Here is a 16,078-nt window from a genome sequence, read left to right as displayed (position 1 = left end):
ACCCTTATGGCAGAAAGTGAAGAGGAACTAAAGAGCCTCTTGATGAAAGTGAAAGTGGAGAGTGGAAAAAGTTGGCTTAAAGCTCAACATTCAGAAACAAAGATCATGGCATCTGGTCCCCTCACTTCATGGGAAATAGATGGGCAAACAATGGAAACAGTGTCAGACTTTATTTTTGGGGGCTCCAAAATCACTGCAGATGGTGACTGCAGCCATGAAAGTAAAAGACGCTTACTCCTTGGAAGAAAAGTTATGACCAACCTAGATAGCATATTGAAAAGCAGAGACATTACTTTGCCAACAAAGGTCCGTCTAGTCAAGGCTATGGTTTTTCCAGTGGTCATGTATGGATGTGAAAGCTGGACTGTGAAGCTGAGTGCCAAAGAATTGATGCTTTTGAACTGTGGTGTTAGAGAAGACTCTTGAGAGTCCCTTGGACTGCAAGGAGATCCAACCAGTCCATTCTAAAGGAGATCAGCCCTGGGATTTCTTTGGAAGGAATGATGCTAAGGCTGAAACTCCAGTACTTTGGCCACCTCATGCAAAGAGTTGACTCACTGGAAAAGACTCTGATGCTGGGAAGGATTGGGGGCAGGAGGAGAAGGAGACGACAGAGGATGAGATGGCTGGATGGCATCACTGACTCAATGGACTTGAGTTTGAGTGAACTCCAGGAGTTGGTGATGGACAGGGAGGCCTGGCGTGCTGCGATTCATGGGGTCGCAAAGAGTCAGACACGACTGAGTGACTGAACTGAACTGAACTGAGAGGGTATTATGCTAAGTGAAATAACGCAAAGACAAATACCATCTGATTTCACATATCTAAAAAACAAAACAAATGAAGGAACATAACAAAACAGAACAGACTCATAGAATAAACAGGTGGTTGCCAGAAGGGAGGAATCTGGAGAAAGTAATGAAATAGGTGAGGGAGATTAAGAGGTACCAACTCCCAACTACAAAATAAATGGGGATGAAATGTACAGCATGAGGAATATAACCATTTATACTGTAGTATGTTTGTACAGTGACAGATGTTAACCAGACATATCATGATGATCATTTTATAATGTATAGAAATTGAATCACTATGACACCTGTAACTAACATAGTGAAAGTGAAAGTGAGGTTGCTCAGTCCGACCCCCGTGGACTGTAGCCCACCAGGCTCCTCCACCCATGGGATTCTCCAGGCAAGAATACTGGAGTGGGTTGCCATTTCCTTCTCCAGGGGATCTTCCCGACCCAGGGATCGAACCCAGGTCTCCAGCATTGCGGGCAGACGCTTTAACCTCTGAGCCACCAGGGAAGCCCCAACTAACATAGTACTGTAGGTCAATTATACTTCCATTAAAGCACTACGGGATTTCACTGGGGGTCGAGTGGTTAAGACTCCGTACTCCCAATGCAGGGGGTACAAGTTCGATCCCTGGTCAGGGAACTAAGATGCCTGGCCAGAAAAAGAAAATGAAAACAAACAAACATGTATACACTGGAAGGAAATGTACCAAAATGCAAATAACAGTCATCTCTGGTGGGAAGGGGGCCAGTGTGAATTATGCATGATTGTCAATTTTTACTTTATGCTTGAACATGTACTGCTTGTAAAATTAGAAAACAACAAATGTCACTAAAAAAAAAAAAAAAAAAAAGTACCATTCCAGGTCTTCTGAATCAGAAACTACATTTTAGCCAGATCTCTGGATTATTTGTCTGCACATTCAAGTCTGAGAAGCACAGATATAAAGGGCAACTGGCAAGGGAACTCACCACGACCCACTTAATACACTCTCTAGGAACAACGATTCTAATCAAATTCACACTTTCAGTTAATAGAAGGTTCTTAATTATTACAAAGACTTTGTTTTCAAGCACGAAGTCTTCCTAAGGCATAAATGAAATACATACCCCACCACTGCCACTCACCCCCTACTCTCTGACAAGGTTTGTTGACAGCAAATGAAATACTGATGGAAATATATTTATTTATTTTATACAGGGGGCTAAATATTCATTCTTTGCTTTCCAGGTAGCTCAGCAGTCAAGCATTTGCCTGCCAAGGCAGGAGATGCAGGGGACTCGGATTCGATCCCTGCGTCAGGAAGATCCCCTGAGGAGGAAATGGCAACACACTTCAGTATTCTTGCCTGGAAAATCCCATGGGCAGAGGAGACTGGCGGGCTATAGTCCACACACAGGGTCACAGAGAGTCGGACATGACTGAGTGAGCACAATCCTTGAGCACGTATATTCATTAAATGTTCACAACAGCCTTACGACATTGCTATCTCCACAGTACAAGACACTGTAGAGGACATCTGCACCCAGACTCAAAGGACAGTAACTAACTTGCCATAAGTCATTCAGGGATCCAGAAGCCAAGCCAGACTTGCAGTCACCAAGCTCATCCTGATAAATACTACACTCTGTCCAGCCAATCCCTGTTGTTTAAAGATACTATATTTACAAATTCTACCTACTAAAATTTATTCATAACCTCCAAATCATTATTCACTGAACTTTCCCACTTTTCTGACAACAGGTACATACATGAGCAAAAGAGCAAAACTTGTGGAAAAGCAGCTGCACACATTCCCAGTATGAGGTGCTGCTTTGCCTTACTTCACCTCTCACATTTTAAACAAGCATCCTTTTTGAAGTCTGTTTGCCACTACATTTTCACATTTTGTGCTTTTGTTGGTGACTGCCCCCAAAGTGCTCAAGTGCTGTCCAGTGTTCCTAAGGCAAGAAGACTACCTCCTGGAGGAAGCACATGCAGTTACAGAAGCTCCAGCACAGCCTAAGTCACAGCGCCATCGGCAGCGAGCTCAGTGTTAGGGAGTCGATGGTATGTATTAAGTAAGACAAACAGAAACACACAAACAAGGTTATCTATCCATCAGTTGTGACCAGAGGCTCACAGGAACCGCTCCCTTCATCTTCTCTATGGACAGTGTTTCAGTATTTGCTAAGATGGTGTTTGCAGTGACTTCATACATCATAACTGCCCCAACTGTTGTTACAAGTACTAATTTGACGTGTAATGACAGGAAAAGCACCAAATTTTCAGAAACAAGAGATCATCTTCCCCAAGTCAAAAACAATAGTTGAAGTTTCCTGACAGGATAACTACAGGATTGGTAATGGTGTTATTTCACAGCTTACAGACTAAAATCATTGGAATAACACAATGCAAAAACTCAGAAAAATGACTATTACATCACCATGGACAAAGATCTGTGGCAGCTCCATGGGTTGCAGGCAAGATGATTCAAAGGGATAAGGGAAGAAAATACAAACCCATTCATTTACACTTATTTAAACCTCATCTTTAAATTCTAATTTACTTTATAACTTAATAACAGTACATAAATTCTGTTGGTTACAATAAGTTCTATTGGTTATGCCTGACTCAACTCTACTGATGCTTTGTTTGTGTGTTTATGTGTGTGTGTAGTCACTCAGTGATGTCTGACTCTCTGCTACCTTTTAGACTGTAGCCCGTCAAGCTCCTTTGTCCATGGGATTCTCCAGGCAAGAACACTGGAGTGGGTTGCCATGCCCTTCTCCAGGGCATCTTCCCAACCCAGGAGTTGAACCTGTGTTTCTTGTGTCTCCTACACTGTAGGCGGATTCTTTGCCCATTGAGCCATCGGGAAAGCCTGCTGATGGTTTATATAACCAAAAATGTTGAGTGATCACCACCATAGAGGATCACAGTCAGTGCTTGAAAAGAAAAGAACCTCCAGAGGCACATGTTCTGCAGTGAGGGGCAGGACTGATGGCTTTGAGGACTCAGATGCACTGGGAACCATCGAGGGAAAGCGAGGATCTACTGCTGCTCTGCCCCCAACAAGTTGTGATGACCCTCACAAAGACATGCCTCTAGGCATCCATTGATTCCTATGAGAAATTAATTAGCTGGTTGTGACACTGACTAGATGATCCAAGCTAGGAACCCTTCACACTCCAGAAATTTGACCATTCTGACTCGAAGAAAATAAGATAAATTAGCAGTTAAGGAAAACCACTGTTTATTATTATCTGTAGCCTAAGGGTTAAAGGCATGTACTGACAGAGCAACAGGCTGTGCACAGAACACATTTCCAGACTGGGAAGATTCTATGGAATCCTGTAAGATATCTAGGAGTTCGTGTCATCTTATATAGTTATAAGTTGCATCACAGACACCTTCAACTCTAACTACTCAGCAAGGGGAAAAAGAGAAAGAGAAAGGGAAAAAATAAATATAACCAGTGCTGGTAACCTGTCTGCCATTCCACTCACAGAAGGTATTCTGTTCCCTGGGTCAGTCTCAGTTCCCCAGTGTCTCTGACAGCATGAATGGTTCAGTGTGAGCCTAGTGTTTGACACAATATGTTTTTCATCTACGTCACCTAATCCCAAACCAACTACTTCCTCCGATGCTCAAAATCAGCAGCAGCAATGTTTCAACTCTGAAGGAAAAATGGATGCATCAGTCTCCAGAGAGGACTGGCTTCCTAAGGGTATTTCAAAGGCATTTTTTTTTAAAACCTTTTCTTTCGTATTGGGGTATAACCATTTAACAATGCTGTGATAGTTTTAGGTGGACATCAAAGCGACCCAGCCATACATATACATGTATCCATTCTCCCCCAAGCTCCCCTCCCACCCAGGCTGTCACATAACACTGAGCAGAGTTCCCCATGCTATACAGTAGGTCCTTGTTGGTTATCCATTTTAATTACAACAGTGTGTACATGTCATCCCAAACTCCCTAACTATCCCTTCCTCCCCTCTCCCCAGCCCAAAACTGTTTGTTCTCTAAGTCTGTGAGTCTCTTTCTGTTTTGTAAGTTCATTTGTATCATTTCTTAGATTCCACATACAAGGAATGTCATAGGATATTGCTCCTTCTCTGATTTACTTCACTCAGTATGACAATCACAACGGCAATTTTTGACAATACTCAATTTTCACAGTGTATACTGACGGCAGAACCAAACCCCCAAATAAAGTACAGTTATTCTGTTCCAAGGGTGTACTCCTAAACCTATCACCAAGAGGTGGTGTAAACTAAAATTTGCCACCATATACTTTTATGGTATTTCTTACTGATTAAAGTGCTCTCGTGTCAGCTGTGTCATTTAACACCCACAAGACCAGGCAAAGAAGATGGAACAAGCACTGTGATTCCGAACAATTTGGTTTCAAATCCCAGGCAAACTGTTCAGTTTTTCAGAGCCTGTCTCCTATCAGTAATATGCAACAGTGCACACAACCTGACTTGTAGTCAAGGATACCAGTCGCATCTCAATGTTTCCTTTCATCATTTCCAAGTTCACACACTAACGTGACTAAAGCCCAAAGTAGAACAGAGGTCCAAGAAGGATATAATTTAGCATCTCTGATGCTAAGTTAAAAAAATCTGTATTCAAAAGATACAGACACCGTGCTAAAGGATTTCTTGGTTCAAATAAATTTGTGAAATGCTAGTCTCTTGAAGGTTCACAAAGCATTATGTGTGTGCAAGTGTGTGTATGATATAAAGGATCTGAGAAGGTGTGCAATAAAGAAACCTGGTTGAATAAGCATAGACCATTTTCTCAAAATGCATTTAGTAATCTTTTTCTGTGTAGTTACAATAAACATCCACAAAGATCTAATGTTCTTCTGAACATATTCTCAGAAACACTGGTTTTGATCATTTAATGCATAGCAAATAGACAATTATAGTAATTAACCTTAATAAAAATAATAATTGATTATAGGACAAAGCCCAATAAATTATCCTTAGAACAAGATCCTTGAGTGATTTTTTTTTTTGCAGTCTGGTCTCAAACGCAAAAAAAAAAAAAACCCTATTTAGACCATTAAGGCATTCTTATTCTCAGAAAGATCTCAGAATAAGTCTGTCATAAACAAAGATTCCAAGAAGTGGCTCAGCTCATCTTGCAGAAGACACAGTGGATTAAAAAAGGTGAAAGAGATGCACTATTTTTTGCTACAAAATTGATTTGCATGAGATATCTTCTCCCTAAATAGATTTTCCAAGAATGGTACATATGCCATATTACTACTTGTCATTACTCCTGGTCTTCTGATAACAGTGGAAAGCAAGACTGTGACTTGTAAACTATGAAGCATAAAAATGCAGAATCCTTTTTTTCTTTGAAAACTACAAGAAAGTAGTTATTTTGTCACAATCAACAAGAGAAAGAAAAGTCGACTCAGTTATCAACATTTGGCCAATTCTGAATATTTCTGCAGAGGCCTCAAGTGTACTTAAAAACTTGGGAAAAAAATGCCAAACTAGATTTCTTAAGACACTATGCTGGATGTCAAGGTATTGTGATCCTTCTAAAGAATTTGTAAGTGGTTGTTACAGTGGAGACCTAAAAGTGTACAACAATTTTATATCATAACCTAGATCAAGAAACACCCCACTCCAGTACTCTTGCCTGGAAAACCCCATGGACGGAGGAGCCTGGTAGGCTGCAGTCCATGGGGTCGCTAAGAGTCGGGCAACGACTGAGCGTCTTCACTTTTACTTTTCATTTTCATGCATTGGAGAAGGAAATGGCAACCCACTCCAGTGTTCTTGCCTGGAGAATGCCAGGGACGGGGGAGCCTGGTGGGCTACCCTTTATGGGGTCCGACAGAGTCGGACCCGACTGAAGCGACTTAGCAGCAGCAGATCAAGAAAAACATTCTTCACAGGTAACTTTAAAAAATTTTTTAAATTAAAACTAAGACTTTAAGTTTGCTGCAAGACGGGCTTTCCCTACTTTGTAAACGGTATCTCAATTATTGCACACAAGCACTTCTATGAGAACTTTTATCTTAAACCTCTAAAATTCAAATAAACAGAAGACTAGGCCTGAGGGATTCTTTTAAAAATTATATTAATATCTGATATTTAATCATCCTGACAAATACAACATATATAAAAAAGGAACCTGCTCTAATGCAAAGTTTTAAGTTTGTGAACTAGACGTAGACAATTTGGTTAGCACTGCTATCCTAGACGACTTTGGGTAAGAACTTTGTCTTCTTTTTAAAAAAAAAAAGGAAAATGGATGGAATCTAGATCGTTGCTAACCTCGTCCAGGAACATTCAGTGAGAGGCTCGGCCACGAACAGCAGGAGTGGGAAAAGGCGAAGAATAACCATTACTGCCTAAGACACCAAGGCTACCAGAAAAGTCATCCTGACGCTTCAGTCTTTCCATTTTGCGGGGCTGGAAGCTTCAGGGACCACTAGATCGCGGCCGCCGACTCCCCAGGTCCATATTGGCACGAGGCAGTCGCTTACCTGCGGGGCGACGGGGCGCACACCTGCCCGGCGGGCGGCGCCCACACCTCTTCACCTTGCCGCCGCGGACCTGCCCACCTCCGCCCTTCTTCACCACCACCTCCGTCCCTTCCCACCCACCTGCAAACAACCGAGGGCAGGGACGGGGGAAGGTGAAGATGAGGAGAAAATGCATCCAGCAATCCGCCGCAGACTACCTCCTCCCACCCAAGTCGGACCAAAGCCACACCGTCTCTCCCACTCCTCGTGTCTCTAGTGCAAGGTCTGCGATACTTTCAACATTTTGGGTTTAAAGCATAAGTAAACTGCCCCGCTCCCTTCCGCCCCTCACCTTCACGAAAGCAATCGGGGTTGTGGTACCTTCGATATCTAACAGGATCACAGTGACTTCGGCGGGCACCGAAAGCACGACCATTTCCCCACCCCACCGACTGCTACCAAGAGAATCGGCCTACTGGTAGAGAGGGCGGAGGGCGGCGCCGGCAGCGCCCCCAGCAAAGGGCTAGGCTTCTGGTGGCCCAGAAAAAGAGTCCCGGAGCGGATAACCGCAGCGCGGCCTGACGCACGAGGCGGAGAGGACTGGTCAGCGCCTCCGGACGTAGAGAAATCCGCAGCCCAAGGACCCTGAACTCGCCAGCTGCCCGGGGCGGGAGGCCCAGACCACGTGGGCAGAAAGAGAGGGCGGTCCTCACGAGGTTCCGAGGGGGCGGGGCGAGGCACGGTGCCGACGTCGATTGGCCGCTAGAGGGCCTCGAACCCGATCCGTCAAAATGGGGCCTCGCGTGGGCGGGAACAAAGAAGCGAACGCGGGAGACGGGTGTGCGGGCGCGCGCTCTCCGCAGACTGGTTGAGCGAGCGGGAGAGGCTCGGGGCACGTGCAGACGGGAGCCCCGCGAGTGGCGCGCCGGGGATGTGAGTGCCCCTTGCCCTCTACGGCACCTAGCCCCCTCCCTCCCCGCCCACTGCTTCGGCTTTGGCATTTTTTACAGTAATCGACCGGGTCCGCGCCCCTCCTCCCGTTCCTCAGCCACCGAAGGAGGCCGTTCAGGTCCCGGTCAGCTGGACGGCGTCGGCCGATCGGCTAGCGCGAGGCCCGCCGCGCCCCCCTCGGCCCGCGCGCCTGGGGCGGCAGCGGAAGAGGCGTCTGCGCCGCGCGGCTGCCCTGAGAGGCCGCCGCGCGCCCGCTTCCTGTTCGGCTGGTTCCAGCCAGCTCGAGGACAAAACACGCGTGCGCGCGGCGGGCGGACGGCTGGCGCGCTCGCCGCCTCAGCCGCCAGCGCCGGGCGCAGTCCGCCTTTTTCCGGAGCGGCGCGGCCACGGTGCTAATCGATAGCAGCAGCTCTGCGCTGGGGGAACCGAGGGCGGAAAAAGGCGGGGTTGACGGCTCTTGGCTGGGAGTGGGCTGGACCGGACGCCAGAGACAAAAGGCTCTCAAGGCAAGAGGGACTGTGGCGTTGCTCGGGATTCTGACCCCAGGACTCGCCCCGTCGTTGTTTCTCTTCTGACGCGTCTCTCTCTTCCCAACCCCGCGTCCCCTCACTCGCGACCTCGCTTCTCAGCAGGAGGGCCGTGATGGAGGTCCCGCCCCGACTCTCCCATGTGCCGCCGCCATTGTTCCCCTCCGCTCCCGCTACTTTAGCCTCCCGCAGCCTCTCCCATTGGCGGCCGCGGCCGCCGCGGCAGCTCGCCCCGCTCCTCCCTTCGCTCGCTCCCAGCTCCGCCCGGCAGGGGGCGCGCCGGGCCCAGCGCCACGTCACCGCCCAGCAGCCCTCCCGATTGGCGGGCGGGGCGGCTATAAAGGGAGGGCGCAGGCGGCGCCCGGATCTCTTCCGCCGCCATTTTAAATCCAGCTCCATACAACGCTCCGCCGCCGCTGCTGCCGCGACTCGGTCTGCGCGCCAGCACCTTCCGGCCGACCACTCCGCCGCTATGGAAGATATGAACGAGTACAGCAACATAGAGGAGTTCGCCGAGGGATCCAAGATCAACGCGAGCAAGAACCAGCAGGATGACGGGTACCGCACGCTTCTCGCCTCTCCCCTCCTTTCCCCTCCCCCAGCGCGCCGCACGCGCTCTTCGTCCCTCGGGATCCGCGCGCTACCTTTCCCCACCTCACCCGCCCATTCTTGCCCCGAGTCGATTCTCCCGCGTGTCCGCCGGACCCCACTAGATCGGAGGGAAGAGGAAAGTAGGAGACGGACGGGGTTACTGGAGAGCCCCGCGGAAGGTGGGGGAAGGGCAGAGGGTTTGGAGGCGGAGGGCGGCGGCGTCTGGGGCCAGAGTGCGCAGGCGCCGCGTGGGGCTTGAGGGGGAGGGGCCGGACTGGCCGCGCCGCACACTGCAGCTGCCGCCGCCTCTTCACTGTATCTGTTAGGGCTCCGGGCAGATTTTCTGGGGAGGATGCAGGGGGACCCTTGGTTTGGGAACCTGTAGGCGACTGGTGCCCAGATCTCCAGTGTGCGTGATGATGAGTTCTTCAGGTGGAACATTGACAGCTGAGGAAGACGGTGAACCTGAGTAGTGGGCGTTCACTTTAGAAAGTTGCATTTTCCTAGTTCGGAACGGTCTTTTAACGTGTTTGGTTGGCCTCGTTTAAACTTTGCCTGGTGCAGTGTGGAGAGCGAAGATTTGGATAAGTGACCTTGATGGAATTTGGGGCTTTTTGTGGTCTTTGGTTCCTGTGTGTTTGTAAACAGGTGACATTACTTGTACGTGGGTATGAATTTCCCCGTGCTTATAGTTTGTAGTAAACGTAACTTTAGAATTTAACCGTTTTAGCTACTGCTGTTTGTAAATAAACAACTTTTATTTCTAGTAAAATGTTTATTGGAGGCTTGAGCTGGGATACAAGCAAGAAAGATCTGACTGAATATTTGTCTCGATTTGGGGAAGTTGTGGACTGCACGATTAAAACAGATCCTGTTACTGGAAGATCACGAGGATTTGGATTTGTGCTTTTCAAGGATGCTGCTAGTGTTGATAAGGTATGAACCTGTTTGCATCGTGCTTCTTGTGTGCGTTTTGCAAGTCGTTCGGAGGGTTGGTTGTATGTTGTCAGATCACATAAATCTGTCTTCTAGGTTTTGGAACTGAAAGAACACAAACTGGATGGCAAATTGATAGACCCTAAAAGGGCCAAAGCTTTAAAGGGGAAGGAACCCCCAAAAAAGGTTTTCGTGGGTGGATTGAGCCCAGATACTTCGGAGGAACAAATTAAAGAATATTTTGGAGCCTTTGGAGAGGTGCGCCGTGCTTTTGTTTATGCGTATTCTCATTCGATACGTTTATGTAACATTTTGTCCCTGGCCCAGTTCTTACAGAATAAAGAGTTCGGTCAGGGTGGAATTAAATCATTGCTCAAGTCCCTCCCTTATCACTGCTTTATGTGTTACAATGGAAACTAGTATCTAAATTAATGGAAATTAATAGCTAATTTATTTCAGCAAAAAGGTGGATGCTTTGGTGTGGTCAGGATTGGAGTGGCATCTGTGGGGTACAAAAGGCTGTTGAGGTTTTCCTCTCCCCTCTAAATAAATGGTTTGTAGATAAGCCAGGTTACTCTACTTTGATGTTGATAATGAAACAATTTATACAGAAGTCAATTCATGAGAGTAACATACTTTGTTAAAGATTGTGAATGACTTGTGTCATTCTGAAACATTTTGGTAGCTTTTTAACTACTGGGTGATCTTGAGTGTGCATCTTGATTTCAGATTGAAAATATTGAACTTCCTATGGATACAAAAACAAATGAAAGAAGAGGATTTTGCTTTATTACATATACAGATGAGGAGCCAGTAAAGAAATTGTTAGAAAGCAGATACCATCAAATTGGTTCTGGGAAGGTAAAGCCATTTGGATTCTGTTCAGTGAACAGTGGGGTGGGTTGTTTGGTTTTGGTTTTTGTTTTTGTTTTTGTTTTTAAAGGGAAATTTCACAACCTGTTATGAGAAGGGAAAAAATGGCTTGACATTAGAACAGCAGTAACAATTTTGTATTCTTTTTACCTTTTGTTTATAGTGTGAAATCAAAGTTGCACAACCCAAAGAGGTATATAGACAGCAACAGCAGCAACAAAAGGGAGGAAGAGGTGCAGCAGCTGGTGGGCGAGGTGGTACTAGGGGGCGAGGCCGAGGTGAGACCTAATTCCAGGGAAATGACGCAGTGGTTTACGCTATCAACTGCTAAATATGAATAAGCCCATTGGAGAGTAAAGCCAAATTTAAACTGTTACAGCATGCAAAGTGCTCGTTTTAGTCCATGGGTTTTTGTTTTATTGGTTTCACTTTGAATAGCCACTCTGACAGTGTCAGTACTGATGGGAAAATAATACCATTGAATGTAATTAAGATTACATGATACACTTTGGCATAATAGGTTTTCTGTGGCAGGAGTCCTTGTTCTAAACATGCTTGCTGTCTTCTTGATTTTTTTATCCCCCATTAGATTTAGGAAACCTGATACTGGCACAGTTGGACTTTATACACACACCCCTCTTTTTTTTTTTTTTTTTTTTTAATGACAACTGTAAGTGATATTTTCTTGACCAGATAGCGCTGTAGATGTCCATTATTCCTTTTTAAGATTTGCAGAGTGAGGGACAGGAATGCATCATTTTATGTTAGGACTGGGGGTCAGAAGTTGTTTCCTAACAATCATTGTGCATTGTTTCAGGTCAGGGCCAAAACTGGAACCAAGGATTTAATAACTATTATGATCAAGGATATGGAAATTACAATAGTGCCTATGGTGGTGATCAAAACTATAGTGGCTATGGCGGCTATGATTATACTGGGTATAACTATGGGAACTATGGATATGGACAGGGATATGCAGACTACAGTGGTAAGAATATTTATTTAACTTCATAAACCAATGGTATTAAGATTCATCTCAACTCTGAGATTGTGTTATAGAAGTGTTTAGAGTTAAATTTTTGAGATGTAATAGTCACAGGGGGTTATACGGATTTAGTGACTCTGGTTATTATGAGCATTCTAGAATGTGATATGTGCCTAATTTATAGTGACTTAAAATACCTAATTCTATTTGGCATGCAGAATTTTGTACATCTAATAGCTTTTAAATATATAGCAAAACCATATCATTAAAAGCTAAGTGTAATTTTTTGTCTTTTCCACATAGGCCAACAGAGCACTTACGGCAAGGCATCCCGAGGGGGTGGCAATCACCAAAACAATTACCAGCCGTATTAAAGGGGACACTGCAGAAAACAGGTGTGTATCAGAGTTCAAGAAACCAGTAGAAATGTCTAATGTAATTTAAAGATCAATAGACAAATGAAAATGAGTAAAAACAAAATACCACGTAGCGTGTTTTTACTAAATTGTTAAATTTTTACTTGCTTTATGAGCCTGTTTTGCCTAAAGTGTCTATAGATCTTTAACTTTAAAGTTTTATCTCACTTTCTTTAGTAATACAGAAAAACTTAAGAGTTTTTCTGTTTGCTTTGTGTACCAGGTGGTCTAGAGGAATAATTAAACTTTTTAGAACTATTAACAGGTAAAGTACTGAAATGGGTACAACTTAAGGAAAACAAGAATGTTGTCTTCTAACTCTGACATTATACCTTGTTTGTACCCGCCAGCGGGAACTTCATTGCAGGCCGTGTGTCACCCTGACCACGTCTATCTCTGGGGGTCGCACGTTGCGGGCAGAGCGCAAGGCATACACCAGAAAACGCTGTCCTGTGGTATGGTCTCTTCCAACTTCATGTACCAGCGTAAAGATTAAAGTGGAAAACTTCAGACTTTGGCTTCTTTTTTAATCATTTTGAAGATTAAGTGTCTAAACTTAACTTAAATGGTTTTTTACAGGAGTTAAAGTACATAAATGCCTTTTTACAGCTTAATCATTTTGGTCTTCTGTTTAGTGTTGTATTTCAATTGTGGAGCCTCATTTTAAGTGTTCATTCTTTAAGATTTAATGCTTGCTTTTTCTTTTTATAGCTAATAGTGAAATCTACAAACCAAAACAAGAACTTTAAAATCTGGGATTTAAATTAAAGATCATATGCACATAGCAATTTGTTGCCTTGAAATACAAGCGTGTTAGAAATTCGTGTTTGTAATAGAATTTTACATGGCTTACTAGAGACACTTCTAGTAAACCTTCATCTAGCACAGTTCAATCTGTGAATATGAAAAGATTGTGTTCCCGGATTTTCTAAGTAAATTTTAATATCATATGGGAACTTCAAGGTGAGATGATGATGATGATTATAATTACCCAAACTGCATTTTGCCAATGAATTTGCATGTGATCTTTAATTATTGAAGAAAAGAATAAAGTGAGAACTTAAAACAATTCATGAAAGTGGACCTTAGAAAGCTTGCCGGAGTTGCACAAATCTAATTGCTATTTTGTTTTTGTTTTTAGGAAGAGATTGCTAAAGTAACCATCTTGCAGGAGGACATTGAAGATTGGTCTTCTGTTGATCTAAGATGATTATTTTGTAAAAGACTTTCTAGTGTACAAGACACAATTTGTGTCCAACTGTATATAGCCGCCAATTAGTTTTCTTTGTTTTTACTTTGTCTTTTGCTATCTGTGTTATGACTCTGTGGATTTGTGTTTATACAGACTTTATTTGTATGATTACATGTTAAACCTCAAATAAATGCTTCCTTATGTGATTGTTTTTCTGCGTCAGGTACTAAATAGCTCTGTAAAAGTGTAATTTTAAATAAGCAATAATTAACGCACAGTTTATTTTGTAGGGAGTCTTGCTCCATAGGAAGAGAAAACTGTGGTCCTTTATGAATAGCCAGCTGCAGTGTCTGCTCTGTTCCCCTTGTTTGTTAGATGTATTCTATGCTCTGGAGACTTCATTTTCCTCTCTAACTGAGGCTTCCATCATAACCTTTAATGTTGTTTCCTCTCTGCCTATCTGGAGACATTGTCATGAAAGTTTCTGTGGCATAGTTATACTGTTGTGATTAGTGGGAGCTTTCTAGTAGACCATGAGTCTTTGGTTATATTTTGAAAAGTAAATTTTTAATGGCACAAAGCATGCTGGTAGCTCCTTTATGAAGAAAATGTTTTGCTTTGTTGTCTCCGGAAAGGCATTTTTTTAATGGATTGTTGTTTTCAGTGGTCTGCTAGAAAAAGCTTTGACTAATCATAATACCATAACTTTGTTTTCTTGATTAAAATGTCCAAATATACCCATTGCGGGGTTGGGCGGGGGGCGGGGGGCTAAAACTGTGTTATAGGAGCTACAGGTTAAGAATATCAGATATAGTTAGATTTTACACAACAATTTTGGCAAATAGGTATGAAGTTATTAAAGTTTGAACAAAACTTAGATTAAAAGATTTGAAGTAGTAGCTGAGTAAATTAATTGTATTCTATTCTGTTGGTTTTATGTCACGGCAAGCACTGAACTGAACAAAATGTTTTCTCCTGGGGCATTGTTAGGAAGCTGTACTGGGTGTTAACTGTTAGATGGTGTGAGTTCTTAGAAGGCATGGGTAGTAGGTTTCAGTCATTTTTTATGCGGTTAGTGCATGAGCTGAATAGTTGAGCATATTCACATTCAGACGTAAATGAATAATGGAGAAGGATAACCCTTGATTCTTATGTAAACGCAAGTCGTAAGTGTGACCAAGTCATGTCATTACAACACATCTTCCTGGTGCATTAAAAAGAAAACCTTTTAGCTCTAGATTTGGGAGGATATCCTAGATAAGTTTTACATTCAGTGTAGTTAACTGAGTTTAATGTTTTCGGTCTTGTTGCTTTGGTTTCAAGTTCGCCATTAGGATTGGCATACATGTTTACTTGTGGAATAGTTCACCTCACCTTCAACCAAGTGTAAATTTTTTTATGCTAATGAACCTGCCTCTTGTTTTCTTTGGTGCCTGCAACTTTCTTTATTCCAGTGATGTTTGTACTTGGTGGGCTATCAAGTTATAATGCTTTTGGCCTTGTTTTGCTCCTGTTTTGCTATTTGACCTTAAACCTAAGCTAAGTACCAGTGTTGGCTATTGCAAGGGATTGTTTATTCTTTCAACATGCAACCTTAGGGGACAGAAAGGAGATTTTCGTTTTAAGTTATGTTGTCAAGTCAGTAGGTGCAGTGTCTTTAGGGCAGTAAATCTTGTAAGTTCAAATATATGATTAGGTGACAAGTTGACATTGAGATTGTCCTTTCCCTGATCAAAAACGAATAAAAGCTTTTTTTAAACAAAATCCATACTCTTCAGTCAAGTCTTGATATATATAATTTTGAAGAAATACACTACATCGAGTGATTGTCTGAGGTCTTTTAGAAAAATGAAGTACCTATGACAGACATAACTCAATTAGCCTGTATTTTTCTTAAATATACTTCCTGAATAGTTTTGACCAAGTTGTGTGTGTTGCTCCTTACCCTTAGAGACACCTTAATTATTTAACAGTTTTATTGAACAGCATGTTAATATTTTGTAGTCTGAGATGCATTTACATGATTAAGAAGAGTTAAATTAAGATGCTTATTGGGATATTAACATGGATAAACAGCATTTATTCCATTCTCTTCCATGCATCTTTTTCATAATGGTGAAGGGAACTGGGTCCTTCGTCAAGATTTAATAGGATGTCAACCATAAGATGCTGTTTCACTAATTACATAATTGCATTTTTAATGCAGTTTTTAGTTACAGGAGGTAGAACTAATGGTGTGTTTCTACCATTTGGGTTTCTCCTGCCCGTAATGCAAAATCAAGAGGTGTCATTCTGTGAAAATAATTACCTCAGAATTGTCAACTTAACAGGG

At 43.4% G+C, this 16,078-nt stretch overlaps 2 protein-coding genes across 8 annotated transcripts in view; one reads left to right on the top strand and one right to left on the bottom strand.

The window, feature by feature from the left end:
* ENOPH1 (enolase-phosphatase 1) overlaps nucleotides 1-8,368 on the bottom strand; it is a 38,984-nt gene extending 30,616 nt beyond the window's left edge. The window contains exon 1 of one of the 3 annotated variants that reach the window (XM_010806278.3): nucleotides 8,284-8,368. Coding sequence is in view for 2 of the 3 variants with exons in the window: in XM_005208168.5 (XP_005208225.1) it covers nucleotides 7,628-7,711 (84 nt within the window). In the remaining variant the exon portion in view is untranslated. Of the gene's footprint in view, nucleotides 1-7,627; nucleotides 7,961-8,283 lie in introns of those variants that run through there. The other 2 variants (XM_005208168.5, NM_001075875.1) reach the window with 2 other exon arrangements.
* Nucleotides 8,091-15,169, top strand: HNRNPDL (heterogeneous nuclear ribonucleoprotein D like). Of its 5 annotated transcripts, none has more exons than XM_005208172.5 (8): nucleotides 8,091-9,311; nucleotides 10,112-10,280; nucleotides 10,377-10,538; nucleotides 11,010-11,141; nucleotides 11,317-11,431; nucleotides 11,971-12,141; nucleotides 12,442-12,533; nucleotides 12,905-13,064. In XM_005208172.5, the coding sequence occupies exons 1-7, from the start codon at nucleotides 8,869-8,871 to the stop codon at nucleotides 12,510-12,512; spliced, it is 1,263 nt and encodes a 420-aa protein (XP_005208229.1). In that variant the 5' UTR covers nucleotides 8,091-8,868; the 3' UTR covers nucleotides 12,513-12,533; nucleotides 12,905-13,064.
* Nucleotides 15,170-16,078: the final 909 nt, after the last annotated feature.

Source organism: Bos taurus, chromosome 6 (assembly GCF_002263795.3).
Source record: "Bos taurus isolate L1 Dominette 01449 registration number 42190680 breed Hereford chromosome 6, ARS-UCD2.0, whole genome shotgun sequence".
Taxonomy (NCBI): Eukaryota; Metazoa; Chordata; class Mammalia; order Artiodactyla; family Bovidae; genus Bos; species Bos taurus.
Note: the sequence above shows the minus strand (reverse complement) of the source record. Positions and strands in the feature narration are given on the sequence as shown.